At 38.7% G+C, this 27,930-nt stretch overlaps 1 protein-coding gene across 2 annotated transcripts in view; it reads left to right on the top strand.

Annotated features, from left to right (window-relative positions):
• The first annotated feature begins 3,919 nt into the window (after positions 1-3,919).
• The window catches only part of usp46 (ubiquitin specific peptidase 46), a 98,341-nt gene continuing 74,330 nt past the window's right edge, over positions 3,920-27,930 (top strand). The window contains exon 1 of one of the 2 annotated variants that reach the window (XM_051927657.1): positions 3,920-3,958. In XM_051927657.1, coding sequence (XP_051783617.1) covers positions 3,935-3,958 — 24 coding nt within the window. In that variant the 5' untranslated portion in view covers positions 3,920-3,934. Of the gene's footprint in view, positions 3,959-7,627; positions 8,102-27,930 lie in introns of those variants that run through there. The other variant, XM_028802217.2, reaches the window with a different exon arrangement.

Here is a 27,930-nt window from a genome sequence, read left to right as displayed (position 1 = left end):
GGGATGGTGCGCTGCTGACCTTGACTCGGGACGTTGTGGGTCGGTGGGGGGAGTACTTCGAAGACCTCCTCAATCCCAATAACATGCCTTCCAATGAGGAAGCAGAGCCTGGGGACTCGGAGGTGGGCTCCCCCATCTCTGGGACTGAGGTCACCGAGGTGGTCAAAAAACTCCTTGGTGGCAGGGCCCTGGGGGTGGATGAGATACGCCCGGAGTTCCTAAAGGCTCTGGATGTTGTAGGGCTGTCTTGGTTGACATGTCTATACAACATCGCATGGACATCAGGGACAGTGCCTCTGGATTGGCAGACCGGGGTGGTGGTCCCCCTCTTTAAGAAGGGGGACCGGAGGGTGTGTTCCAACTACAGAGGGATCACACTCCTCAGCCTCCCTGGAAAAGTCTATTCGGGGGTTCTGGAGAGGAGGGTCCGTCGGATAGTCGAACCTCGGATTCAGGAGGAACAGTGTGGTTTTTCGTCCTGGTCGTGGAACAGTGGACCAGCTCTACACCCTTAGCAGGGTCCTGGAGGGTGCATGGGAGTTCGCCCAACCAGTCTACATGTGTTTTGTGGACTTGGAAAAGGCGTTCGACCGTGTCCCTCGGGGAATCCTGTGGGGGGTGCTCCGGGAGTATGGAATACCGGACCCCCTGATAAGGGCGGTTCGGTCCCTGTACAACCGGTGTCAGACCTTGGTCTGCATTGCCGGCAGTAAGTCAAACCCATTTCCAGTGAGAGTTGGACTCCGCCAGGGCTGCCCATTGTCACCGATTCTGTTCATAACTTTTATGGACAGAATTTCTAGGCGCAGCCAGGGTGTTGAGGGGGTCCAGTTTGGTGGACTCAGGATTGGGTCACTGCTTTTTGCAGATGATGTTGTCCTGTTTGCTTCATCAGGCCGTGATCTTCAGCTCTCTCTGGATCGGTTCACAGCTGAGTGTGAAGCGGCTGGGATGGGAATCAGCACCTCGTGCCCTCTCAGGGTTGGGAGCGAGATCCTGCCTCAAGTGGAGGAGTTCAAGTATCTTGGGGTCTTGTTCAAGAGTGAGGGAAGAATGGAGCGTGAGATCGACAGGCGGATCAGTGTGGCATCCTCAGTGATGCAGTCTCTGCATCGGTCTGTCGTGGTAAAAAAGGAGCTGAGCCATAAGGCAAAGCTCTCAATTTACCGGTCGATCTATGTTCCTACCCTCACCTATGGTCATGAGCTATGGGTAGTGACCGAAAGAACGAGATCGCGAATACAAGCGGCTGAAATGAGTTTCCTCCGCAGGGTGTCTGGGCTCTCCCTTAAAGATAGGGTGAGAAGCTCAGTCATCCGGGAGGGGCTCAGAGTAGAGCCGCTGCTCCTCCGCATCGAGAGGAGTCAGATGAGGTGGCTCGGGCATCTGATCAGGATGCCTCCTGGACGCCTCCCTGGTGAGGTGTTCCGGGCACGTCCAACCGGGAGGAGGCCCCGGGGAAGACCCAGGACACGCTGGAGGGACTATGTCTCCCGGCTGGCCTGGGAACGCCTCGGGATTCTCCCGGAAGAGCTAGAAGAAGTGGCCGGGGAGAGGGAAGTCTGGGCATCTCTGCTCAAGCTGCTGCCCCCGCGACCCGACCTCGGATAAGCGGAAGAGGATGGATGGATGGATGGATGTGCAATAAAATTGTTCTGAACCTGGATCCCCATTTGGAGAGTTTTGGAAAAGGTAGGTGGACCCATGGTGCCAAATGTTGTAACTATTTATTTCTTTGTGTTATCACAATGCAACTTTAGACAGGTACAGTTGACATGTCTGGGAACATTTCAGAAGTGAAAAAACTTCCCTGGCATTGCTTGTACAGGTACATGAGATATACTGTATCAGAAAACAAAAAATTGAAAATATTACAGTGAGCGACTATTTTTTTCCTAGTTTAGCAGCAGTTTCGAGGTAAAGGAATGTGAAATACAGTATTTGAAAGCAGGAGCAAACAATGTAAATAATTTAATATAAATGTGTAGGTGGAGTAGGGCTGTCCATAGGTGTAAGAGTGAATAGGGGAAGGGGTTCAGAGTCTTTATAAGATTCTACATTTCACACAAACACAGATTCTATCATATTTGAAAAATTATCTTTCAGATTGTAGTGAAAAATTGACCGTCCTGCCTTTATTTTTTGAATAATAAGCCCCCCAACGTCCCCCCCTCCCCCCCCCCCACTAGGTGGAGATTGTTGAACAATGTCCTCAGGGTTTAAGTCGTTTTTAAGTAAACCTAGAACACAATTTAGTTTTTAGAAACTTCATTTCCACCAATCCAACCACTGTCCTAAGCTAATCCCAGCAATCATCGGACGGAAGGGTGAGCACACAAATGGGCCAGTTTAGCAACGGCAGTTCACCTGACCTGCTTGTCTTTGGACTGTGGGAGGAAACCAGACAACCCAGAGGTCAACCATGCAAGCAAGAGGAGAACATTCAAATTCTGCTCAATAAACACCTGGAATGCAAATCCTGGTCTCCTTATTGTGAGGCACCAGCAATACCACTACTCCTCCCCTTTCACAAATCATTAAATAAAACTACTGAGTAACAAATTTCACCAAATAGAATTAAAATTTGAAAGATTTATTTTTGAAATGCTTCAGTTGAAGTCTCAGATCAAATAACAACACACCATCAAATAAAACTACATGTACAACACGTAGCCAGAAAAGGTCCACAACAGAACACATAGAGCACACAAACAAAAGGAGAAAATACAGAAGGTTGAGGTGATGTTAAATAAATACACATTCATTTGTATAGTGGTACACAGTTGTATACACTTAGAAGCCTTATGAAAGCTGCACTGTCCCATGTAAAATGTATGGGGAAATGCTAGTTGTTAACCTATATTCTCACAAACAAGTTAAACAGACTTTAGTGTACCAATGCCTTCAACACTGTTTTTTTTTAAATTAATTATACTGATTAATTGTAATATTTGAAATATTAAAAAATTAAAATAATTTAAATTTAGCTTTATGCCTTTATAGAGTCATTAAGAACCTTCTATTCATTGGTTTCATTTGTCTATTATTGTCCTTAATGTGTAAATTGCTCCAGGAGCGCTATACAATGAATAGCTGACTCTGCGCTCTGACCTCCAAAGGTACTTAGAAAAAACAATTTCCCCTTTGGGATAAATATAGTATATCATATCAAAATCAAAACTAATCTTAGGTTAAATTTTACATGAAATTAACATTAGGAGTTTTTTTAGTAGACTCAGTAGGGTTGAGAAGACCATGCTCTATAGGAGTTTAACCTCTGAATGAGTAAATTGCTCCTGGGGCGCTATACAATGAATAGCTGACTCTGCGCTCTGACCTCCAAAGGTACTTAGAAAAAACAATTTCCCCTTTGGGATAAATATAGTATATCATATCAAAATCAAAACTAATCTTAGGTTAAATTTTACATGAAATTAACATTAGGAGTTTTTTTAGTAGACTCAGTAGGGTTGAGAAGACCATGCTCTATAGGAGTTTAACCTCTGAATGAGCAGCTTCCTTACCAAGCAGTGGCATAATCTTAGACAAAATACCTTTCCAAGGTTCCTTAAATTGTTTTGCAAAGCAGTATCAATTATTTCCAGTGTCATTTATCTCAACATGAATACGAAAAGCAGGTCTTTACTTTTCATAACCAGTAGTTGTGCTATATTTAAATATATTTTTATGTTTTTATTGTTGTTTTTCTTCACTTTGAATAATTGTTCTCTTATTTTATGTTATTTCTGTTAATTTTGTTTATTATTGTTTAATTATTTACTGTCTCTTTAAGTTTGTATGGTTCCTTGTGCTTTGTGGGTAGTTTCCTAAGAGACAGGACCACTCTGATGTCATAGCTGCTGGGTCCTCCTTCTGACTTTATATTCCAGCCAGAAGCAAGATTCAGCAGTCAAGCATTTTGTTCTGTGGGATAATGAGTATTGTGTTGGATTTTCTGGTAATTGTTTCTCTTGTTTTGTCTAAGGCTTCTGGTTCTGGATTATGTATTGAGACTTTGCTTATTTAGGATTGCCTTTGAGGCAGCACCTTTTTGCCTATTTTTCTATTAATAAATGCTTCTTTTTATAAAATTCATTTTGAAGCCCTTTTTGTTAAAAAACAAGGTTTTGGTGACCTTTCTACTTATGGGGCTTTTTGATATATTTTTAGAACTTTCAAGTTTCTATTAGAAAGCTTCAATCCTTTTTGGGCCTGCTAGGCCTGAGGCAGGCCAGTTAGAGCTGGAATAAAGTCCCAATAGGGTGAGGTCTTCCAGGCTGGCAAAAGAGGCCTGGCTTGGCCAGTAAAGCTGATTAGTGAGGTCTAACAACCCTGGTTTTCCATGTGTGTGTGTCTCCACTTCACAACAGCAGCTGTGATACTATTTGTGTGATGTAGGAAAATCAAGTTTTCAGTAGGAAACATATCATAGTTAATTCACATTTTTACTGCAGTTACACCTGACTGTACATGGATAATTTAACCTTGAATAATCAACAGTTCTCTTTTCTCCAGCACTTTGACTTTGGCTTCAGGGAACTCAGCTTTTTGGCTTTTGCCTCTAAGCCAATGCCTTTGTATTGTTAATTGAATGCTATATTTTCTCCTTATTCATTTGACTACAAGTATGATCTGCTGTGGTCTGTCTTTACTGTTGCCCAATTTGTTTATAGCACATATATCATGAAACATGATGCTCACTAATTTTCCAATCTTTCTCAGATCACACACTTTCTGAAGCTGTTGCTTAAGGGAATATATGTTTTGCTGTGAGATGTGCTACTTAATGATTGTTTTACATGTAGATATCTACTACAGATATCTTGCTTTGCACATATTACATTTGTGAATGGCTTGAGGACCATCAACTCAATTTATTTTTGGCTACTTTATCTTCAATCTACAGTTTAAGTGACTACAATGTGGGTATGGGGGTATATGTATTTATTTCGGTTTTTCTTTACAATGTTTGCTTTTTTCAGAAAGCTCAAGTTATCCGGGAAAAGTACATCATGATAACCTTCTGCCTTCTTAGTTAAGTCCTGACTGAAGCAGCATCACTCTGTTTATAAGATTAAACAGATGATACAGAACAAAAGGTATTCTTTAAAAATACAGTCAAATGCCTTTAGGAGACACTATTCTACATAAAACTTTTTTTTACAGCTGTTGCTCTATTCCTTTGTCTCTTTGACACCAAAATTAACAAATCAGGCTGTAGCAGAATGTTATGCTACTTTATTAATAAAAGCACTAACCTAATTCTCGTTTAAATAGATGGAGTGGCCTTTCGAGCATGATCACCAACATCTAAATTCTATCTACAGTTCCTTGTTCATTACAAAAATAATGACTTATTAAATAATAAAAATGTTTATTCACATTAATTTCTTTACTCAAAAATATGCCTAGATTTATATATCTAAATCTCTTCAGTTTTTCCTAAATGCTTTTTAAACTCTGTAACATACCCAATAACATCTATCAAAATGAAATAACATTCTCAAACCTACTTAGTCCAATTCAGTGTCACGGGTTATTTGATCTAGAATGTTGGTGTTTTGCTTTCTATATTTTATTGATGAAAAGCAAATATATTAAGTTATCTACCTTCTTCTTCTTTCGGCTGCTCCTGTTAGGGGTCGCCACAGCGGATCATCATCTTCCATATCTTTCTGTCCTCTGCATCTTGTTCTGTCACACCCATCACCTGCATGTCCTCTCTCACCACATCCATAAACCTTCTCTTAGGCCTACCTCTTTTTCTCTTGCCTGGCAGCTCTATCCTTAGCATTCTTCTCCCAATATACCCAGCATCTCTCCTCTGCACATGTCCAAACCAACACAGTCTCGCCTCTCTGACTTTGTCTCCCAACCGTCCAACTTGAGCTGACCCTCTAATGTACTCATTTCTAATCCTATCCATCCTCGTCACACCCAGTGCGAAATCTTAGCATCTTTATCTCTGCTGCCTCCAGCTCTGTCTCCTTCTTTCTGGTCAGTGCCACCGTCTCCAACGTATATAACATAGCTGGTCTCACTACTGTCCTGTAGACCTTTCCTTTCACTCTTGCTGATACCCGTCTGTCACAAATTACTCCTGACACTTTTTCCCATCCATTCCACCCTGCCTGCACTCTCTTTTTCACCTCTCTTCCACAATCCCCATTACTCTGTACTGTTGATCCCAAGCATTTAAACTCCTCCAACTTTGCCAACTCTACTCCCTGAATCCTCACTATTCCACTGACCTCCATCTAATTCACACACATGTATTCTGTCTTGTTCCTACTGACCTTCATTCCTCTCCTCTCTAGAGCATATCTCCACCTCTCCAGGGTCTCCTCAACCTGCTCCCTACTATCTCTACAGATCACAATGTCATCAGCAAACATCATAGTCCACGGGGACTACTGTCTAATCTCGTCTGTCAACCTGTCCAAACACCATTGCAAATAAGAAAGGGCTCAGAGCCGATCCCTGATGTAATCCCACCTCCACCTTGAATATATCCATCACTCCTACCGCAGACCTCACCACTGTCACATTTAATCAAATTCAGGGTTTTGGGGACAGGGTTGGAACAAATCACTGCAACATCAGTTGAAAGGCAGAAAGGAGACAAGCGCCTCACAAAGCACACTCACACACATAGCAACACTAAGGGCCCACTTTATAAATGTTTATCACACATTTTATATTAAATTATATATTATTTTAAAATTGGCAAAAATTTGATGGACATAACTTCTATGAGGTTTCATTTTCTATAAATTAATTGAGTATTGGTAAATATAACTTTTTTCTTGCTTGCATTGATGTTGTTATGTGCATGCAAAACGTAACATACAGTATATGTGTCCTCTGATTCTGCTCAACAATATTTGTGGGATAAGTCTGGAATGTCAAATCTTATATGCTTGTAAGGCTTGACTGCTGTGCATTTTGATACAATAAGGAAATCTACTGAAACCTTTACTACGTTGTATATCACTACTTTACTTTTATGCACATGAATGCATTGGATTGCATAAAACAAAGAAAACTCCCAAATAATTTATGATTAATGAACATTTTTAATGCTGCATTATTCTGTTGCAAAAATGCTCAAAAGGCAATCCGGAGCTCAGTAATTAAAATTCTTTAGCCATTTATTTCGGCCAAAATAAATAACTAAAACTACATGATTCAAATGTTTCTAATGAATTTTCAAAGAAATAAATAAAAAAATGGTAACACATAACTTGTAGCAACCCTAATTTCTTGATTGCAAAAGTTTTATTTGTACAATTGAGAGAAGCTTACAAATGCTAAAACGATCTATTACTAAACAGTCTAATCAGTTCATAATATAAGAAATATATAGTTACATTAAAATTAGGCTTCTGGGTGGGGGGCGTGGGGGCTCTGTGGATTAGGTAATACAACACTGCGACCAAAACATCACTCGGTGGCCGCTGCATAACTAACGGTAACATCGCGAGCAGTGCCGTGAGACTCCACATCGCCGCACGGGCAGCCGTCGGGATAATGAACAAAGACCAGCCCACGCATTTCGATGATTGGTTCATATGAGGCCGGCGACCGGTTGTACGAACTCTGATTTGTAAAGCCGACTATCTGTCTCTCTGTCCATCGTCTCTGCTGCCGCCTTCAACCACAAGCCACTAGTGATGGATGGGGCGTGTGTTAGCAGCTCACAGTTCTTCGAGGTTACGTATACTTAGTGATGCGCACCCACCGAAATAAGCGATAAGTACTGCAACAGACGTTAAAGGAGAAAACTATTGTAACGTTTTAAAAATGCATTGAGTGTAGCACACGTTGCTCTTGGTTGTTTTTTCGCATACTTTCAGCACGCAGCGGGCTGCTCTTCTCTCTTTGCTTGGGACACCGTTGCTGCTTTGCGGTTTTGGGGTCACTTTGTGGCCCCTCCCTGCACCTAGAACGGCACTCCTGTCTGTCTCAGTCTCTTAAATGTCTACTGATAATTCAGGGCCATAACTGCTTGACCCAATCATGTTTATTTTATAAAGATGGCGATGTGGGAAACCCTGTAAACTAAATGACTGTCAGAAATATCGCCTCCATTTGTAATATGGTAAGTAAATGCGAAGGGCATTCGAAGGGAGCGTGTTTTGGGATGGGGAGTTAACAATATAGCGTGAAACAGTAGCCGTTCTGTAAGTCTTGAGGGTGCACCTGCCAGGTTTGAGACGATGAAGGGTTATAGGTAAGCAAACAAAACAACAATAGCTAACCGCATTTCCCCTAAAGTATTTCATAGTACTTGATATACAGAAAGTGAGGCACTCGTTTGCTGTATCTACGAAGTTGTACTAGTAATCGCTAAAATATGAAAGCTGAGCATAGTGATGTTTTGGTCTCCTTGTAACTTTACAGTTGTGCTTGTAGAGTGTGTAATGTGAGAGGTGTGAGAGCTATACTATACCTATGATTAGATGGAAGCCAAACTAATCAAAGTCCCCTTCATCATTTTAGACGAGGGACAAAAAAAGTATAGTATATGTATGTATGTGTGTGTGTAAATATATTTTTTTTTCCCAAAAGTCAGAATAAGTGACTGTGTTTCTTATGGTTAGTTATCAGTTTGTATTTGATTTGCATATTTCTGCCTACTTACAATTCTTTATTTTCATTTTGAGTAATTTTTTAAAAATGTTAGATGTTAATCAAAGAGAATGGGGAATGTAATGTTAATTCTTTGATAAGTATCCATAACCTTGCTTATGGTCACATAGAAAGTACCGTTTTACTATTCAGGATATTTTGGCATTTTGTTCCCTTGATAATAGAAGGGGATCAATCACATGTTCGGTTTGTATAGACACTTTCATAGCCAACACTTTAACAAGGCACAATACAAAAAAACATAACAAGTACTTGAAATTTTCACCACTGTGAGTAATATTTTGGGATTTTTTTCTTTCCATAGCTGCTCCTTTTAGGTTAATTTGTTATGAGTAACCCAATTAGGAGGGCATTGCTTCAGACAAGATAGCTTGGATCCTTGAGGCACCAAAGCTCTTCATGTCAAGGTTGGATTGTTGCAGGAAAAGTGTGACTGGTTTCCTATATGTAAGCTGCCGTAAGTGAAGGAGTACAAGCACTGTTAGGTTTTGTTCACGAAGGAGGGCAGAGGTGATCATAAGACTTACAAATCAATGCACTGGCAGCAGTTCTGTGTAGAATTTACTTGACCTGTGTGATGCAGCATGAGACATGTTGATAAGTTTACAGTCCAGTTATTAGCTATGGTCATACAGTCTGTACAGTAACCAAAAGAATGAGATGGCAAGTTTAAGCAGCCAGGTAAGGTTCTTGCACAGGTTTGCTGGGTATACTTCCTGGTAATAGGTTAAATGGCTTAGCAATATGAAAGAAGATTGGATATGAATACTGTTTCTCTGGATTGAGAGGGGCATATTCAAGTTGGTTTACGAGAATGCATGTAGTTAGACTGCCTTCTGTATATCTCCAAGTAGTGTGTATTAGGCATATTGACTGGCCTGGAAGCATCTGGGAATTTTTTTGGGAAGAGGTAAAAACACTTATTCAGGACTAGCAAAATACCCGCGCTTTGCAGCGGAGAAGTAGTGTGTTAAAGAGGTTATGTAAACATATATATACATATACATATATACATATCTACATATACATATATACATATATATATATGTATATATATATATGTATATATACACACATATACACATCCACATATATATACATACAGTATATATATATATATACATATATACACATACATACATACACACACACATATACATATACACATACATACATAGTGCGTTGTAACACGGGCTGTGATTGTTACATGGGAGGGAGACAACAAATCACAGCTTCCCGCTTTCTAATCGGGCCTGTGATTGGTGCTTTGACTGATGCCCAGATCCCACAGTATCTCCCCTTAGGAGAGGCGTTAGACAAGTGTAATTGAATAGCGGTGCTGCAAGTTTAGCTTTACACCTGTTTTTAAGGCTTATTGACTGAAAGGGGCTTTCATGAAAAAAGTTAGGGCTTTGCTACAGGATACACCCTCCACAAGTTAAGGAAGTAAAAATAATAGTATATATTTCTGTTTTATTTAAACCTTTTAAATTTGTATGCGGGCGGCATGGTGGCGCAGTGAAAGGTGCCAGTTAGGAGACCCAGGTTCGCTTCCCTGCGTGGAGTTTGAATGTTCTCCCCGTGTCTGTCTGGGTTTCCTCCAGGTACTCCGGTTTCCTCCCACAGTCCAAAGACATGCAGGTTAGGTGCATTGGCGATTCTAAATTGTCCCTGGTGTGTGTGGGTGTGTGCGCCCTGCGGTGGGCTGGCACCTTGCCCGGGGTTTGTTTCCTGCCTTGTGCCCTGTGTTGGCAGGGATTGGCTCCTGTATTTAGGATATAGCGGGATGGATAATGGATGGATGGACATTTGTATGCATAGCCCCATTTGCCCGTTTTCGTTTTTTTTCTTTCTTCAGTAATATTTCAGCAAACCCGGAGCTTGTCAGTTCAAATCCTGGTACTGACACCACTGTGTGACCCTGAGGAAGTCACTTCACCTGCCTGTGCTGCAAAAAACAAAAGTAATGTAACAAATTGTAACTCAGATGTTGCAAGTTGCTGGAATAAAGGCATAAGTCAAATAGATAAATATGTATTATACACATAGGAACTCTTCGTTTATTTTCAGTTAAGTCATCTGCAGCAAACCTTTATAAATGAGGGTTTCTCCTTTTTAGATAGTGCAAACTGTTTCTTCTTCATTGAGGTTTTCTCTTGGAGAGCTTTTTTCATTTCATTGAAAATTAAAGCAGCAGCTGCCAAAATATGTAGCTTTCTTATTAATTTTTCAACATTGTGTAAAATAACTTTATAAAGTAACATAAAAGGTTTAAATACTGGTTATCCTCTTACACTAAAATATTACTAAAGAGATACAAAAAAAGTAAAATGCATATGTTGTTTTTCTTTAAGGAGATTAAATATTACTGAAGAAAGAAAAAAAAAAAACAACTAAAACAGCCAAATGGGGCTATGCATACGAACTTAAAAGGTTTAAATAAAACTGAAATATACACCTTTATTTTTACTTCCTTAACTTGTGGAGGGTGTATCCTGTAGCAAAGCCCTAACTTTTTTCGTGAAAGCCCGTTTCAGTCAATAAGTCTTAAAAACAGGTGTAAATATATTGACAATAAGCTACGCAAACCCACCAAGACATGGAATCGTTTAAATCAAGGAGCTGCGCTACCTTCTTCCAGATCGGCCCCAAGGCGTTCATATTTTTCCAAAGCAGTTCTGGTCTATATCAGCATCTGTAGCTGAGTCGAAAAACACCATCCCATACTATTAGTTAACGATTAACACATTTCTATATGTATTGTAAGCATACAATACAACTGATAATATGTTGCGCTTATTTATCTGGTGTACTGACATTTTTGCGCGTTTAACGGCTGAAATCCAACGTGGTTTGTGCCCTTCAGAATGAAAACAGTTTGCATTTACCTTTTTAATAAAAGGCGAGCTTTTAAGCCTGAGAAATCACCCCGTAAATGCACACGTTTAATTGCACATGTGTTAATATGTATGCTTACACAGTATTAAAAGACACTCAACAATTAACGTCATTTACCTTCATTCCCGCGTTTGAGTTGTACTGTAAATTCTTACTGTCAAATATAATTGACAAATTGGTGAACGAACTTGTGAAGAAGGTGGAGCTGGAGTATTACCTCACTTCATTAACGAAAATGCCGTGATGTGCGGAAGGGCGGGGGGAGTGCGGGGGTTGACAGAGAATGTTTTCTTAAGCGTTCTTTGGGGCTCCTCCTTGTTTTCAGTTCACGTGATTATGTAGGAGGCGTGATGACGCGATACGCGACTCTGCCTCCTCCATTATAGTCTTTGGACAATAAAGAGGTTCCAGTTATGACCATTACGCGTAGAATTTCGAAATGAAACCTGCCTAACTTTTGTAAGTAAGCTGTAAGGAATGAGCCTGCCAAATTTCAGCCTTCCACCTACACGGGAAGTTGGAGAATTAGTGAGTGAGTGAGTGAGGGCTTTGCCTTTTATTAGTATAGCTAAGATGGCCTGGTTTATCTAGCTGCAACCCTCACCAGGAAGTGAAGTGAAACAGCCTACTTATTGAGAAATTGTGACTCTGGGGCAAATTTTAAATATTTTGGAATCATGTCAGAGTATAAATCTGGGGGGTGAATACATAGATAAAACGATAGATAGAACTTTACTTGTCCCCAGGGGGAATAGGGCAGTTAACTGACAGTAAGAGTAGATAATGCAGGAGAGTGAGCATCAGAGTTACTGTATGTTAACATAATCAGCTTTATAATTCAATTCAATGAAGTTTTTATAAAGTGCACTTCAGATACAGCTTGCTATATTACAAACGGAAACAAAGTGCTGAACACAAAAGTACCATTGAAATAAACATTTTTTGCCCTGTCCTGACACACAGTGTTGGCTGGGGTAAGCTCTGGCCACCTGTGACACGGAACTGTGTTAAGCAGGTTTGGGAATGTTTGCCATGGTAGTGCAGAAAATAGTGTGACGTTTCAGGGCATGCTTTTGTTCGTTCAGAGCAACTTAGCCAGGGGTGGCCAATTCTGATCCTGGAGAGCCACAGTGGCTACAGGTTTTCATTCTAACCATTAATTAGTGACTAGTTTTTGTTACTAATTAACTTCATTAAAGTTATTTGCTATTTAAGACTTGGACCCATTAAATCACGGCTGAGCAATGTTGGTCCTGGAGGGCTGCAGTGGCTTCAGGTTTTTGTTTCAATCCATTTGCTCCATGAGAAATTATTCATTGAAGATGAAGCACATATTGCTCAAGTGACATTTTTCTGCTTCATTTTAGTTGTCTCGCTGTTAAGATTTTGAACCCTTAATTGCTTATTTTAGTTTTAAACAGCTGTAGTCATTGTTTTAACTGCTCCTTATTAGCAGTAAGATGCATTTGACAAAAGAACCAGCAGTTCCACAACTAACGTGTCTCCATTCCCCCCTGTGTATATTCATCATTCACGTTTTGGTTTAATTAAGTACTCAGAAGGAAACTGAAGAGAAAGCAAGGAAAGAAAATTACTCATCTGTTTTAGGCTTCAAATCATTTGGATGATACATATATCATTAGAAAGGAGAAAACATCTATGATTTAAGAAAGGAGTGACATGATAGAGTTAAAACATTAACAAGCCGTGAAGTTAAATAAGATCTGTTATTGGTGAGGATTGGCTTCTAATTAAGCAACTTGGCTGAAACAAAAACCACTGCGGCTCTCCAGGGTCAGAGTTGGCCACCCTGACTTTAGCTCTATTCCCTTTTGAACAACAACACATTTTTTTAAAGCAGGTATACAGTACTGTCTTCTGAATTAAATTACCACCCCCCATGTCTATTTTGAGGCTCACAAATATATTTAAAAAGAAAAAAAAACTTGAATAATTTGGAGTTATCTTACAAAGGAGACCGTGTAATAAGCCATTTTTTTAAATATTAGTAGTACCCATGCATATGTATTTCAGTGTAAAAAAACTGACTTGTTACACCATGCCCTTCATTTTTTTTTTTTTATCATTTTTTTTTTTTTATTCAGTTCCGGTTGAGCTTCCATAATCCAAAATACCTGGGCTCAGAAGTATTCTGGATTTTGAAATATTTGCATATATATATAATGAGATCTCTTGGGAACACCCTTGATTAAGTAGAGAAATGCAGCCAAACCAGTTAAATGATGACTTCCACGTATAATAATTCACATCACCAAGCTGTTTTTGTAAAGTACATTGACATTACATTGACTAAACCTCAAAAATGATGGATAAGATGTATGGACTTTGTTTTAGTTATGGACTTTGTTTTAGTTCCGTTTAAAGGGGACCAATGCTGTGTATTTGTACTGAAAAACTGAGTGTTCAACAGTTTATATCAGCTGTTGTTTCTTCTCAGTGAGCCGATCGACAGCTCAGTAATATCTCAAACAAGCTTCATTCCATCATGCCTTCTATGCTGGAAGTCATTAACTAACTGACAAGGAACTACATCCAGTTTTCGTTTGATGTGGGTGTACATAAATGAAAGCCAATATGTTTTTGCCAACATAAAAAGGTAATTTGCAGCATTGTCTGACTCTCCTAATGCAATCTGAACACTTTACTGCACTAACGGAAGAGATTAAGAATTAAGCTGCTTTTGTTGGTAAGCAGCGACTTTCCGTTAATGCACAAGTCGTGCAATTTTAATGGAGCCATGTGGTACTTTTGAACAAATGTAACCTGTTACTTCAGCGGTGACAAAGCTCGTCGACTCTATTTCGTTGGTTAGTAGCAATTGATCGTTCACGGGTACCCTCCCTTTCCACTCCACTCCCCCCAAATTCCGCCCTTCCGGATCATCGATTGTATGTAGTTTATTTTTGGTGCTGTAAGCTTCATGGGGGAATCCCATTTTGGATTTTGGAATTTTGGTTTATAGTTACTCAACCTGTAGTAGTCAAAAATGCAGTTTGAGGTGAACTTTGTATTTGAAAAGACACCTAGACATATGCAACAGTTCAATTTGACTATACCATTAAAAAGTACATCTTTTGAGATTTTCATTGAGCAATAGTTATCCCATTTGATAGAAAAAAAGTTTACAGTTAATAAGAAAATGTGCTGGGCTACTAGATCACTAACTCTTTTAAAGGAACTCTATTGTCCTCACAGGTGGCGCAGTGGTAGTGCTGCTGCTTTGCAGTAAGGAGACTGTGGAAGATTGTGGGTTCGCTTCCCAGTTCCTCCCTGTGTGGATAGCGCTTTGAGTACTGAGAAAAGTGCTATATAAATGTAATGAATTATTATTAAAATACAGCACATGTCTGACACTTGGTCCATTATTGGAAATGACACATTCATTCCAAAGTCCAATTTCATAATTAAGAGAAATCACTTGATGAAGACAGCATCGATGTCATATATGTCATTGCAAAACACAAAAAAGTGAATAAGAAATTGAGGAAGATTTATCAACACTGTTTCAAAATGATTTATGTTGTTATTGAAGTAGCAGAATGTTGTATGGTGTTATCCATTATGGATGCAATGAGAAGTCAAGTAAATTTACACCTTTTATTGGCTAACTGAGCTAATTACAATATGCAAGCTTTTGATGCAGCTAAGGACCATTTTTCAGGCAAGATATAATACAGAAACTGGAATTCCCTGTGTTTAAATAGACACTGGGACATAGAAAGCACTGGAAAACCTTTAAGTGGGTCTTACATCTCCAATGTAAAAAATTAACAGACCTCTCCAGTCCCAGATTCATTTAGCAGGAGAGGATAACAATGTATAGCTAATATCTTTTGATAAGATAACTCTCCAGCAGAGTCATTTGAAATTTTTGATGAGTTTTCCATACAATGTGGATCTTGTCTCTATTTAAACCATGTTGTCATTTGTTAAATGTTAGCATCAGTTTAACTTCCCATTCTTTTCTATGTCTTTAAGTTGCCCATAAGCACTGTGACTTTAAAGTCCTTTTCACAGTGTCCATCGCTGCTGAAGTAAGCTCCTACAGGAACATCTCTGTAGACACGCTTAATGTGGAACATCTGTAAATACATCTTTTGGTGGAGTGTTTGTCCAGTTTCTCCCATATAAAGTGTAGTGTTGGGACATTTCACGCACAGAATTAGGTAGACCACATTAGATGATTTGTAGGAAAATTATTCCTTTATGCGATGTTCTTGTCAGCAGTGTGGTATAAACTACACGACTTGTATTGTAAATGTGAGCACGTTTTACATCTTTTCTGTAGGTGGTGAGATGTGCCATATCTGTTAGTTTATTGTTGTACTTATTAAAAAAAAATATCAGCAGGCTTGAGCACATTTCTAACAAAATTATTCTATGCTAAAATAATGGTCACATCTTTTGCTTTGATTTAAATCGCAAGAATACTAACTGACTTATAGGTCTATAGTGAGAAGTAAGCAAAATGACACCTTTTATTGGCTAACTAAAAAGATTACAATATGCTTTCGAGGCAATTCGGGCCCCTTCTTCAGGCAAGATGTAATAATAATATAATTATAAGTCAAAACATAAAACAAAGAGCAGATGGGATTTCAGCTAAAGACTGAATTTATGAAATGCATTATCAGTTTTTTTTAATATGCAGATGAGGGCTGTCTTGTACAGTAAACTAGTCTTAAAGTCTTAATTAGTTGTAATGCTTCTTGGAAAAATATATTGTTGGATTTATGATAAGAAGAGCATGCTGCAAGTTAGTGATCAAATGACTGAACAAATAAATGAACACACATACACTGCTAATTTAAATTTATATCCATTTATTCATTATCACACTTTATGTATGTCAGTAGATGATTTTTGTTTTATTACTCATTTACTTATTAAACATTTGTCATACATTATAAATACTTTTTTAGTAATCACGAAAGTTTTTGTTTCTTTTCAAAGTCACAGATGTTTATTTGGGCCTTGTTTGAATACAGTTATAGTATACCCTGGGCTCATCCATTGTGCTGTATGATTTTTTTTTTTTTTTACTTTTATTTTTTGGTTTCAGTTTTGGATACTTCAAGCTTTTCTGAAATTACTGACATTGTTTGCATATAAGCAGTATGAGTATTAATTGTTACAAGTTCTCAACTTTTTTTCAGTGGTAATTTGAGAGAATCAGAGCTATTCTTGCCTTCAGGTAGCAAAACAATTTTTAAAAGTTTTTGTGGCATGCATTTGTATTGGAGAGAGGCATTTGGGTTCATAAGTACAATTTAAGATTTTTACAGCTGTTGTTCAGTATCTGGTTTTCTAATTTTTTTTATTATTTCACAGTACTGTACAGTTCCTGGTAGGGATAGATAGATACTTTATTAATCCTAAGGGGAAATTCACATACTCCAGCAGCACCTTACTGATACAAAAAACAATATTAAATTAAAGATTGATAATAATGCAGGTAAAAACAGACAATAACTTTATATAATGTTAACGTTTACCCCCTGGGTGGAATTGAAAAGTCGCATAGTTTGGGGGCGGAACGATCTCCTCAGTCTGTCAGTGGAGCAGGACAGTGACAGCAGTCTGTCGCTGAAGCTGCTCCTCTGTCTAGAGATGACACTGTTTAGTGGATGCAGTGGATTTTCAATAATTGATAGGAGCCTGCTGAGCGCCCGTCGTCTGCCACAGATGTCAAACTGTCTAGCTCCATGCCAACAATAGAGCCTGCCTTCCTCACCAGTTTGTCCAGGTGTGAGGCGTCTTTCTTCTTAATGCTGCCTCCCCAGCACACCACCGCGTAGAAGAGGGCGCTCGCCACAACTGTCTGATAGAACATCTGCAGCATCTTATTGTTGAAGGACGCCAGCCTTCTAAGGAAGTATAACCGGCTCTGTCCTTTCTTACACAGAGCATCAGTATTGGCAGTCCAGTCTAATTTATCATCCAGCTGCACTCCCGATGTAATGATACCAGAATTTTTGTATTCAGTACCACTGAAAATGTACTATATTTGATACCATTTGATACCACAGCAAAGACATAAATCCCATTCCATTATTAAAGTTTCATGTACAAGCAATATGAATTGAACAATGTTCATTTGTAAATACAAATAGAAGTTCCTTAATCATAGGATGAAACCACTTTTCATACTTTAAGGACATTAGCCTTCTTTTCTTTTTCTTTGCAGAGCTTTGTTGCAGCTCAGGTTGAAGAGGATTTTGGACAATTAGCACAGTAGTAAACAAATCATCTGCCATAGACTGCATATGACACATTATTTGAGCTGCAATTTAATGCTTTTGTACTTTCTTTTGCATTAGTTTGTGAATTCTGAATTAAGTATAAATCAACCTTCAATAACTCCTATAGGCTGGAGTTTCAGAGACAGTCATAGTTTTCTGAAGTACAACGTACATGATTTTAATTTGACAGTACTTGCAAATTTTATGTTTCACATTAAGCTATTTCTTTTCTGTAACACTTGAGGAAACTAGAATGCACTCAAACTGTAGAAGTGAGTGTAGCATTTTCTACAATACCATCTGTTGGACTGTATGTTGAAACACACTAATATGATGCAACATTTCTTTCATTCCAACAGTTGCAATAGTACATCATTTACATATAGTACGTTGGCAGATGCATGCGTAACTGGAAGCTGTGGCCCTGTCTGTTAAGTTTGTTTCCCTGTTTCAAGTTGCCTTTTGACTCTTTTTGAAGTATGATGTCATTGTAACATGGACTTATGTTGATAACTTAAATAATTTTATATTTGTTGCTTGTATATTTATAAATGTAATTTTTAAATTGCTTATTTTTAAAGAAACCCAAAATGCTGTTCATAAGCAAATTTTTAACAGTGTAGGACAATGTGGTAAATTTCAGAATTAAAAAAAGACCTACTGCTAGTCCAAAGTACAGTGAACCCTCGTTTATCACGGTTAATCCGTTCCAGACTCTATTATTTATAAATTGAATATTTTCGCAGTTAGAGTATAGAAAACCTGTTTACGACCTTCTAAATACGTTTTTTAACATTATTAGAGCCCTCTAGACATGAAATAACACCCTTTAGTCACCATTACACTCTTATTACCCAGTATATTAGACAAAATAAGAGAAAATAAGACATATTAGACGTTACAAATATCATATTATTACTAGGCTCACCTGCCTTTTAAGGCGACCGACTTTTATCCTCAATTTGTGTGCGCTCCATGTGTACATCAGGCATGTAAGTGTAGGGAATGAGAACATCAAAGTGCCCATTCATAACATCTCCCGAAAACCTAAGTTTTTTTTATCCCCTCGAGTGCCTGTCCAAAGTCGTTTAATGTCAGCCCGAATCTGTACCGCTAAAGACGGAGTTTCATGCACTAAATAAGCTATAGATGAGAATAAGCAAGCACCATCTCCCCTGATATTTACTACGCGGTGAGGCATTTGTACTCCATCAACATTAATTATTTCCAGAGACATAATTTTGTCTATTTTTCCAGCGCATCGCGCGCAAAAGCAGGGGAACGATGGGAGCACCAGAACTCTGCTCACATCGTGTCGCTTTGTACCGCAAGTAGTAAGTCTGTGATAAGCGGAATACCGCTAAGCTTTGCACGCACGGGACGGAAGGACAATCCCGACCGCTTTTATATAGTAGATTATTGTACTGTACATTTAATTATACACACACACACACAGTTCTTACACACAACCACTAACCTATGAAGGCACGACCTCAGTAGGAGAGTCTTCTGGTGGTGCAGTATCTTCAGCAGGTGCGTCGTTGTCTTCTTCCGCTGAAGGAGTACTAGGAGTAGGCAGTGGGTATCTGGGTGCGCGGCTGAAGGACATCTTGATAGGCAGTTGCTGGCGCTGTCTTTTCATATGCGTGAGGAGGCTTTTGTAGGGTATATGGATAGATGGTAAAGTGCAGCTTAAAAGGTTTGTCTTTTTCCTGTTCACACTAGCATACTGTATGTAAACTTTGTGTTAATGTAGCATTTCTTCTACTAAAAATACAACTGAATCTTTACTCACTGAAATACGTCAATCCTTCAGACAGTCAAAATTGTGGCTCTGGGAAAAAAGCACTTTCTGCTTTAGGTAGGATTTAGTATTTTAGTGCTTGTCTCATGGAAACTAATTACGTGTAGCACAACTTGGATATGAGTATGTTTTGCACAAGCAATGTATATTAATTGAGTAATGAGCCTAAAAGTGCAAAGTTTTCTGATTTAATCTGTCTCTCTTTTATATAGTGCCTTACAGGCGCTGCTTGTTTCTTTTTAGTGATAGGATCTAAAATTTTTGTCATACTTAGTAAAAGGTCTTGGGCAATTCAAGAAAATTATTGTACAGTGCATCCGGAAAGTATTCACAGCACATCACTTTTTCCACATTTTGTTATGTTACAGCCTTATTCCAAAATGGATTAAATTCATTTTTTTCCTCAGAATTCCTTGAGGTTTTTGGAAATTTATTAAAAATAAAAAACTGAGAAATCACATGTACATACAGTGGTGTGAAAAACTATTTGCCCCCTTCCTGATTTCTTATTCTTTTGCATGTTTGTCACACAAAATGTTTCTGATCATCAAACACATTTCACCATTAGTCAAATATAACACAAGTAAACACAAAATGCAGTTTGTAAATGGTGGTTTTTATTATTTAGGGAGAAAAAAAAATCCAAACCTACATGGCCCTGTGTGAAAAAGTAATTGCCCCCTGAACCTAATAACTGGTTGGGCCACCCTTAGCAGCAATAACTGCAATCAAGCGTTTGCGATAACTTGCAATGAGTCTTTTACAGCGCTCTGGAGGAATTTTGGCCCACTCATATTTGCAAAATTGTTGTAATTCAGCTTTATTTGAGGGTTTTCTAGCATGAACCGCCTTTTTAAGGTCATGCCATAGCATCTCAATTGGATTCAGGTCAGGACTTTGACTAGGCCACTCCAAAGTCTTCATTTTGTTTTTCTTCAGCCATTCAGAGGTGGATTTGCTGGTGTGTTTTGGGTCATTGTCCTGTTGCAGCACCCAAGATCGCTTCAGCTTGAGTTGACGAACAGATGGCCGGACATTCTCCTTCAGGATTTTTTTGTAGACAGTAGAATTCATGGTTCCATCTATCACAGCAAGCCTTCCAGGTCCTGAAGCAGCAAAACAACCCCAGACCATCACACTACCACCACCATATTTTACTGTTGGTATGATGTTCTTTTTCTGAAATGCTGTGTTCCTTTTACGCCAGATGTAACGGGACATTTGCCTTCCAAAAAGTTCAACTTTTGACTCATCAGTCCACAAGGTATTTTCCCAAAAGTCTTGGCAATCATTGAGATGTTTCTTAGCAAAATTGAGACGAGCCCTAATGTTCTTTTTGCTTAACAGTGGTTTGCGTCTTGGAAATCTGCCATGCAGGCCGTTTTTGCCCAGTCTCTTTCTTATGGTGGAGTCGTGAACACTGACCTTAATTGAGGCAAGTGAGGCCTGCAGTTCTTTATACGTTGTCCTGGGGTCTTTTGTGACCTCTCGGATGAGTCGTCTCTGCGCTCTTGGGGTAATTTTGGTCGGCCGGCCACTCCTGGGAAGGTTCACCACTGTTCCATGTTTTTGCCATTTGTGGATAATGGCTCTCACTGTGGTTCGCTGGAGTCCCAAAGCTTTAGAAATGGCTTTATAACCTTTACCAGACTGATAGATCTCAATTACTTCTGTTCTCATTTGTTCCTGAATTTCTTTGGATCTTGGCATGATGTCTAGCTTTTGAGGTGCTTTTGGTCTACTTCTCTGTGTCAGACAGCTCCTATTTAAGTGATTTCTTGATTGAAACAGGTGTGGCAGTAATCAGGCCTGGGGGTGGCTACGGAAATTGAACTCAGGTGTGATACACCACAGTTAGGTTATTTTTAAACAAGGGGGCAATTACTTTTTCACACAGGGCCATGTAGGTTTGGATTTTTTTTCTCCCTAAATAATAAACACCATCATTTAAAAACTGCATTTTGTGTTTACTTGTGTTATATTTGACTAATGGTTAAATGTGTTTGATGATCAGAAACATTTTGTGTGACAAACATGCAAAAGAATAAGAAATCAGGAAGGGGGCAAATAGTTTTTCACACCACTGTAAGTATTCACAGCCTTTGCTCAATACTTTGTCGGTGCACCTATGGCAGCAATTACAGCCTCAAGTCTTTCTGAATATGATGCCACAAGCTTGGCACACCTATCCTTGGCCAGTTTTGCCCATTCCTCTTTGCAGCACCTCTCAAGCTCCATCAGGTTGGATGGAAAGCGTCGGTGCACAGCCATTTTAAGATCTCTCCAGAGATGTTCGATCGGATTCAAGTCTGGGCTCTGGCTGGACCAATCAAGGACATTCACAGAGTTGTCCTGAAGCCACTCCTTTGATATCTTGACTGTGTGCTTAGGGTCGTTGTCCTGATGAAAGATGAACCGTCGCCCCAATCTGTTGTCAGGAGCAGGTTTTCATCCAGGATGTCTCTGTACATTGCTGCAGTCATCTTTCCCTTTATCCTGACTAATCTCCTAGTCCCTGCTGCTGAAAAACATCCCCACAGCATGATGCTGCCACCACCATGCTTCCCTGCAGGGATGGTATTGTCCTGGTGATGAGCGGTGCCTGGTTTCCTCCAAACGTGACGCCTGGCATTCACACCAAAGAGTTCAATCTTTGTCTCATCAGACCAGAGAATTTTCTTTCTCATGGTCTGAGAGTCCTTCAGGTGCCTTTTGGCAAACTCCAGGCGGGCTGCCATGTGCCTTTTACTAAGGAGTGGCTTCCATCTGGTCACTCTACCATACAGGCCTGATTGGTGGATTGCTGCAGAGATGGTTGTCCTTCTGGAAGGTTCTCCTCTCTCCACAGAGGACCTCTGGAGCTCTGACAGAGTGACCATCAGGTTCTTGGTCATCTCCCTGACTAAGGCCCATCTCCGCCGATTGCTTAGTTTAGATGGCCGGCCGACCAGCTCTAGGAAGAGTCCTGGTGGTTTCGAACTTCTTCCACTTATGGATGATGGAGGCCACTGTGCTCATTGGGACCTTCAAAGCAGCAGAAATTTTTCTGTAACCTTCCCCAGATTTGTGCCTCGAGACAGTCCTGTCTCGGAAGTCTACAGACAATTCCTTTGACTTCATGCTTGGTTTGTGCTCTGACATGAACTGTCAACTGTGGGACTTTATATAGACAGGTGTGTGCCTTTCCAAATCATGTCCAATCAACTGAATTTACCACAGGTAGACTCCAATTAAGCTGCAGAAACATCTCAAAGATGATCAGGGGAAACAGGATGCACCTGAGCTCAATTTTGAGCTTCATGGCAAAGACTGTGAATACTTATGTACATGTGCATTCTCAATTTTTTTTTATTTTTTAATAAATTTGCAAAAATCTCAAGTAAACTTTTTTCACGTTGTCATTATGGGGTGTTGTGTGTAGAATTCTGAGGGAAAAAATGAATTTAATCCATTTTGGAATAAGGCTGTAACATAACAAAATGTGGAAAAAGTGATGCGCTGTGAATACTTTCTGGATGCACTGTAATTATCTGAGTAGTTAGGGTTTATTTGCTTATGAAAACACTATAGAATATTAGAATAAATACAAAGTAAATATTACAATTATAATAACAAGAATTTCTTATTTTCTGGAAACATATTGGCATGATATAAAATAGCTTGAACAACACAGGTCTTCCAAAACCATCTGGAACTAAAGTACATAATTTCAACTATGCAAAGAAGTTTTAAAAGAAGTAATATTGCAGAGTATGTTACTGCCAGGAAACCCTGCTTACAAAAAAGAAACTAGCAGAAGAGAATGCAGTATAGAAAAACCATAAAACATGTGTAACAGCCAGTGGCAGAAAGTCTTATAGAATGCAATATTTTGAGTTTTTGGTTCACAAAGAAGCCATTATGTCAGAAAAAGTGTAGGAGATGACTGACTATATTGATATCTGTGTGCGTCTTCTTGTGAAGCATCATGGCGTTTCTGTCATGTTTTAGGAGTGCATTTTAATGAACAGAATAGAGAATCTGGCAAAAAAAATGAAAGAATGATGTCTGCTGAGAAATACAATATAAACAGATTCTGATTCATCATAACTTATTGGCAGAATGTCATCTTTTAGCATGATGACCACTCCAAACACACTGCAAACCCAATGAACATTACTTGGAACAGGAGACTGCAGATAGAAGACCAACAATAGTAAATGGGCCACTTCAGAGCTTAAAGTCGTGTGAATCATTTTGGCCAGAGACAAGAACAAAGAGCAGTCAAAACCAAAGCATTCTAAGGCCGGATTTATACTTCACGCTCAGAACGCGTATGCGCCCGCATCATGGCCGCCACGTGTTCTGAGCGTTCATTTGATGTGTCCTCTGTGCAGGTCCTCAGAAATTAACGTGACTCGTGCGCGAGTTGCAGTACCAGCAAAAAGTCGGGGGGCGCAGTGTGCTAAAAGTTGGAATGTGACGTCAGAGTCTCTGTTTACTATCTACATGTGACAGAAAGCTGCTTTGCGGATCCTACGAGATTGGTGTGCGCGCTTCGATATTTGATAAATGATACGTTTTAAAATTCTCACATACGGTGCCATCTTTTTTTCTAGGGCTTCCTCTGCTCCTGACAGCAGCAAATTGCCAGCAATAGATCGCCACACTGAGCACATTAAATGTATGATATTCCAACTCTCTGCACATTTAGAATCCTTAGATTTATACTTGATATCACTTTCATGATGAAAAGCATTAAAGTATGTATATTACATTTTACAGATAAATCGGTAATTTCGTTTAAATAATGAATACTGTTAATAGGACGAAGTGGTGGCTCTGAGGCTAGGGATATGCACTGGCAATCGGAAGGTTGCCGGTTCGAATCCCATAAATGCCAAAAGGGACTCTGCTCTGTTAGGCCTTTCAGCAAGGCCCTTAACCTGCAATTGCTGAGCGCTTTGAGTAGTGAGAAAAGCACTATATAAATGCAAAGAATTATTATTATTATTATTATTATAATTACACACATGGGGTGACACAGTGGCGGAGCGTTAGCGCTGCTGTCTTGCAGGGAGTCAAGTTGCTGATATTCCCTGCCTAGAGTTTACACGTTTTTGTGCTGGGTTTCCTCAGTGTGCTCTAGTTTCCTTCCAAAGATATGCAGGTTTGGGGATTTGATGCAGCTAAAATGACGCTAGTGTATGTGTGTGCTTGTATTCACCTTGCGAAGAGCCGAGGCATCGTCCAGGGATTGTTTCTCACTCATGCCCAATGCTTGCTGGAATGGACACATCCCTGGATTTAATCAATAAACATCCTTTTCAGAGATATTGCGGTAAGGTGTTATCGGAATTTAATGGGTGTTCTAGGCAATTCACAACACAAGAGAAGCAGAACGTGTTCTCACCGTGATATCTCGCACTGCCACCTGGCGGATTCCTCCAGATTTACGTGAAGTATGCAAGCAAGTATAAACACTTCACAGGAGCGTCCGCTGCAGCATGCGTCGCCTTGCGTGAAGTATAACTCCGGCCTAAGAGAGGCCACATAAAACACATATTTTGTTACCTTTTATTGTGTCTGTTTGTTCTAATGTGGTATATTTGCAATACCAAATAAAAACGTAATTGCCCAGAAGTAGATTTAAAAATAATTTTCTTAGGTGATCGAAGACATTTTGCATAGTACTATAGGTTTTATTTGATGTGTATTAATATATTATCAAAGACTTGATCATATTGTGATTGCTGTTGCTTAAAGCATCAATTACTGTTGTTTGTCTTTCTCTATTTGTTTATTTTTAGTAAAGACAAACTCTTAGTCATGAGCATCATCTTCTCTTATGTATTTCCAAGTGGGGTTTCTCAGTCAGAATTTGAAAGGTGGAAATTATCCAGTGCTTAACCATATGCCTTATTGACATTTAAGTGTATATTGTTCAGTGTTTGTGTTTTTTGGCCAGTACCAAATCACTAAAGTTTTGGATTTTTTTTCCCAACTAACTTAACCCACTTAAAAGTCCTGCCAATAGGGCACTAGTCCAGATGTTCAACAGCCTTAAATCTTAATTAATTTGATCACTTTGAAGTAAGGAATGTTCTTGTCTTGTAATGGAATGTATACACATTAATACAAGATTGTTCAAAGTGTTTTTACAGATAGATTTAATTTTAATTTTATGAGTCAAGACTGTACAATTACAAGAAGTTCTGGCTTCCTAATCACTGCTGTAGTCATTGCATGGTTTCTTTTCCTCAGGGGTGTGGTTGCTTGAAGCTAACTTAATTGAAGTTGAAGTAACAAGTTATTTGTAGTGGTTCTAAAGATCAGGCTAACCCTTTTTTGATGCATTGTTTAGTCTCATTGACCTTAACTTGTATGAAGTCAAAACACAAAATACATCAGTGATGAGGAGAGGCAACAGATGATGGGGAAAAAAGAGGGTGTAATTAGAAAGAATGGGGTGCTTGAGATAACCAGATTCTGGTGGCAATACATTGAAAAATGGCAAGTAATGATCAGTAACTAGGCTGTTGGGAATGGAACTGGCTACTGCTGGTACTGGAAAACCTAGATGTATCTAGCAACAAGTCCATTTTGTTTCATGAAGCTTTAATTCATGGCACTGATGGGTATAAGTTACTAGTTACAATCAAGTATTTCCAGTTTTAGATGTTTTTCTGTTTGGTAAAAAAGGGAGGTAAGAGATGGAAGCTATAAGAATTTCTGTAAATAGAAAGGTTTTAAATCCATCTTTCAAGTCTGAAGTCATTACCTCCAGATCGGTATGTAAAATAATTGTAAAATTTAAAGGTGGTAGAAAAGTGGAAAAACAAATTATGACTATTCATTGGAATAATACATATTCAAGCAGATGTGTCAGTCTCTCTGCTGTTTTTAAGACATTTACATTAATTGTGCTTTTACATTTAAGCAAATCGGGACACCAGAAGGACACTTTCCATTTTGGACAATTTTAGCCAAATATTTCTGGAAAATTGGAGTAGCACATGAAAATGAAGCAGGTTCAAATGGGACAAAGCTTTCAATAAAAAACAGACTCTTGACCAGTGAATGAGGGGGTTGATGGGACTTCATATATGAGGAGAAATCGAAAATACTAAGAAAGTAATCCTAATAATAATAGTTCATTACATTTATATAGTGCTTTTCTCAGTACTCAAAGCGCTATCCACACAGGGAGGAACCGGGAAGCGAACCCACAGTCTCCTTACTGCAAAGCAGCAGCACTACCACTGCGCCACCTGTGAGGACGAAGTAGTAATAAATGCTGTTGGCTGTAGATGTGAGGAAGCAGTGCTAAACACTAAACCATGTTAAAGTAGTTATAATTCTGTATTTTAAAATGTTATATACAAAAAAAAATAACTGGTTATCTTTTTATAACTAAAACGTAAACATGATTAAGCCGTTCCTCCAAAGTGCATTTGGATACAATGATGTTGAGTGGTTATGTACCTTGGAGCAGTGATAATATTCATTAAGAACCTCAAACTTAAAACCAACTGTAAGACTAACATTAGTTATAAGTTTGAAAAAAGAAAAAAAAAAAAAAAAATTTTGAGTGTGCTCCCCTCGACTTTCTCGTATACTGAGATAAAGGAAAAGGTCATCAGAACCACTTCTAGTTGCACAATATTTCTCAAATATCATATGTCTTTGTTTTTCATCATAACTAATTCATAATATTGATTCACAATCATTTATCTCTATTTATGATCAAACTTTATATTAAAATTATATTTTCGCACTTAGGGAGGTCGAAAAAGGTGGTGGAATTTTTTCATGATTACAAATGCATTACCTAGATTACGCGCAAAGTAAAAGAGTTATACTCACCTAAAAACATAGAAAAAGTGTTAGTGTTATAGCAATTTATTTCAACAAATATATAAGTAAAACTGCATTTTTCTACATTTAATTATGATAATGATGGTGGAAAAAAAACTCATAAAATTTAAATGCATTGCCAGGAACACGATTGGGACGTAGCAGCTTATTGTTCCCGTTACATCTTTATATTTCAATGGCATGTTCAATTATTGTTAAACTGATGATGTATAAACTAAAATGAAATTTATTTGAAAGAAAATGCATTATATTGAATACAGCTTTTAATATCATGTACACATTTATATTTCCATGATACAAAAAATTCAGATGGTTAAATAAAATACCACTTCCGGTTGAGTAATTTTTCTCAAATTTCATATCTGTTTGCTTTTTATCATTATAAATATCTATACAAAATTTGAGTCTTCTATCTGTAATTATAACCATAGTTTAATTGAAGATTTGCGAAAGTAT

Source organism: Erpetoichthys calabaricus, chromosome 5, assembly GCF_900747795.2.
Source record: "Erpetoichthys calabaricus chromosome 5, fErpCal1.3, whole genome shotgun sequence".
NCBI lineage: Eukaryota > Metazoa > Chordata > Cladistia > Polypteriformes > Polypteridae > Erpetoichthys > Erpetoichthys calabaricus.
This window is presented reverse-complemented; position numbering and strand designations above follow the sequence as displayed.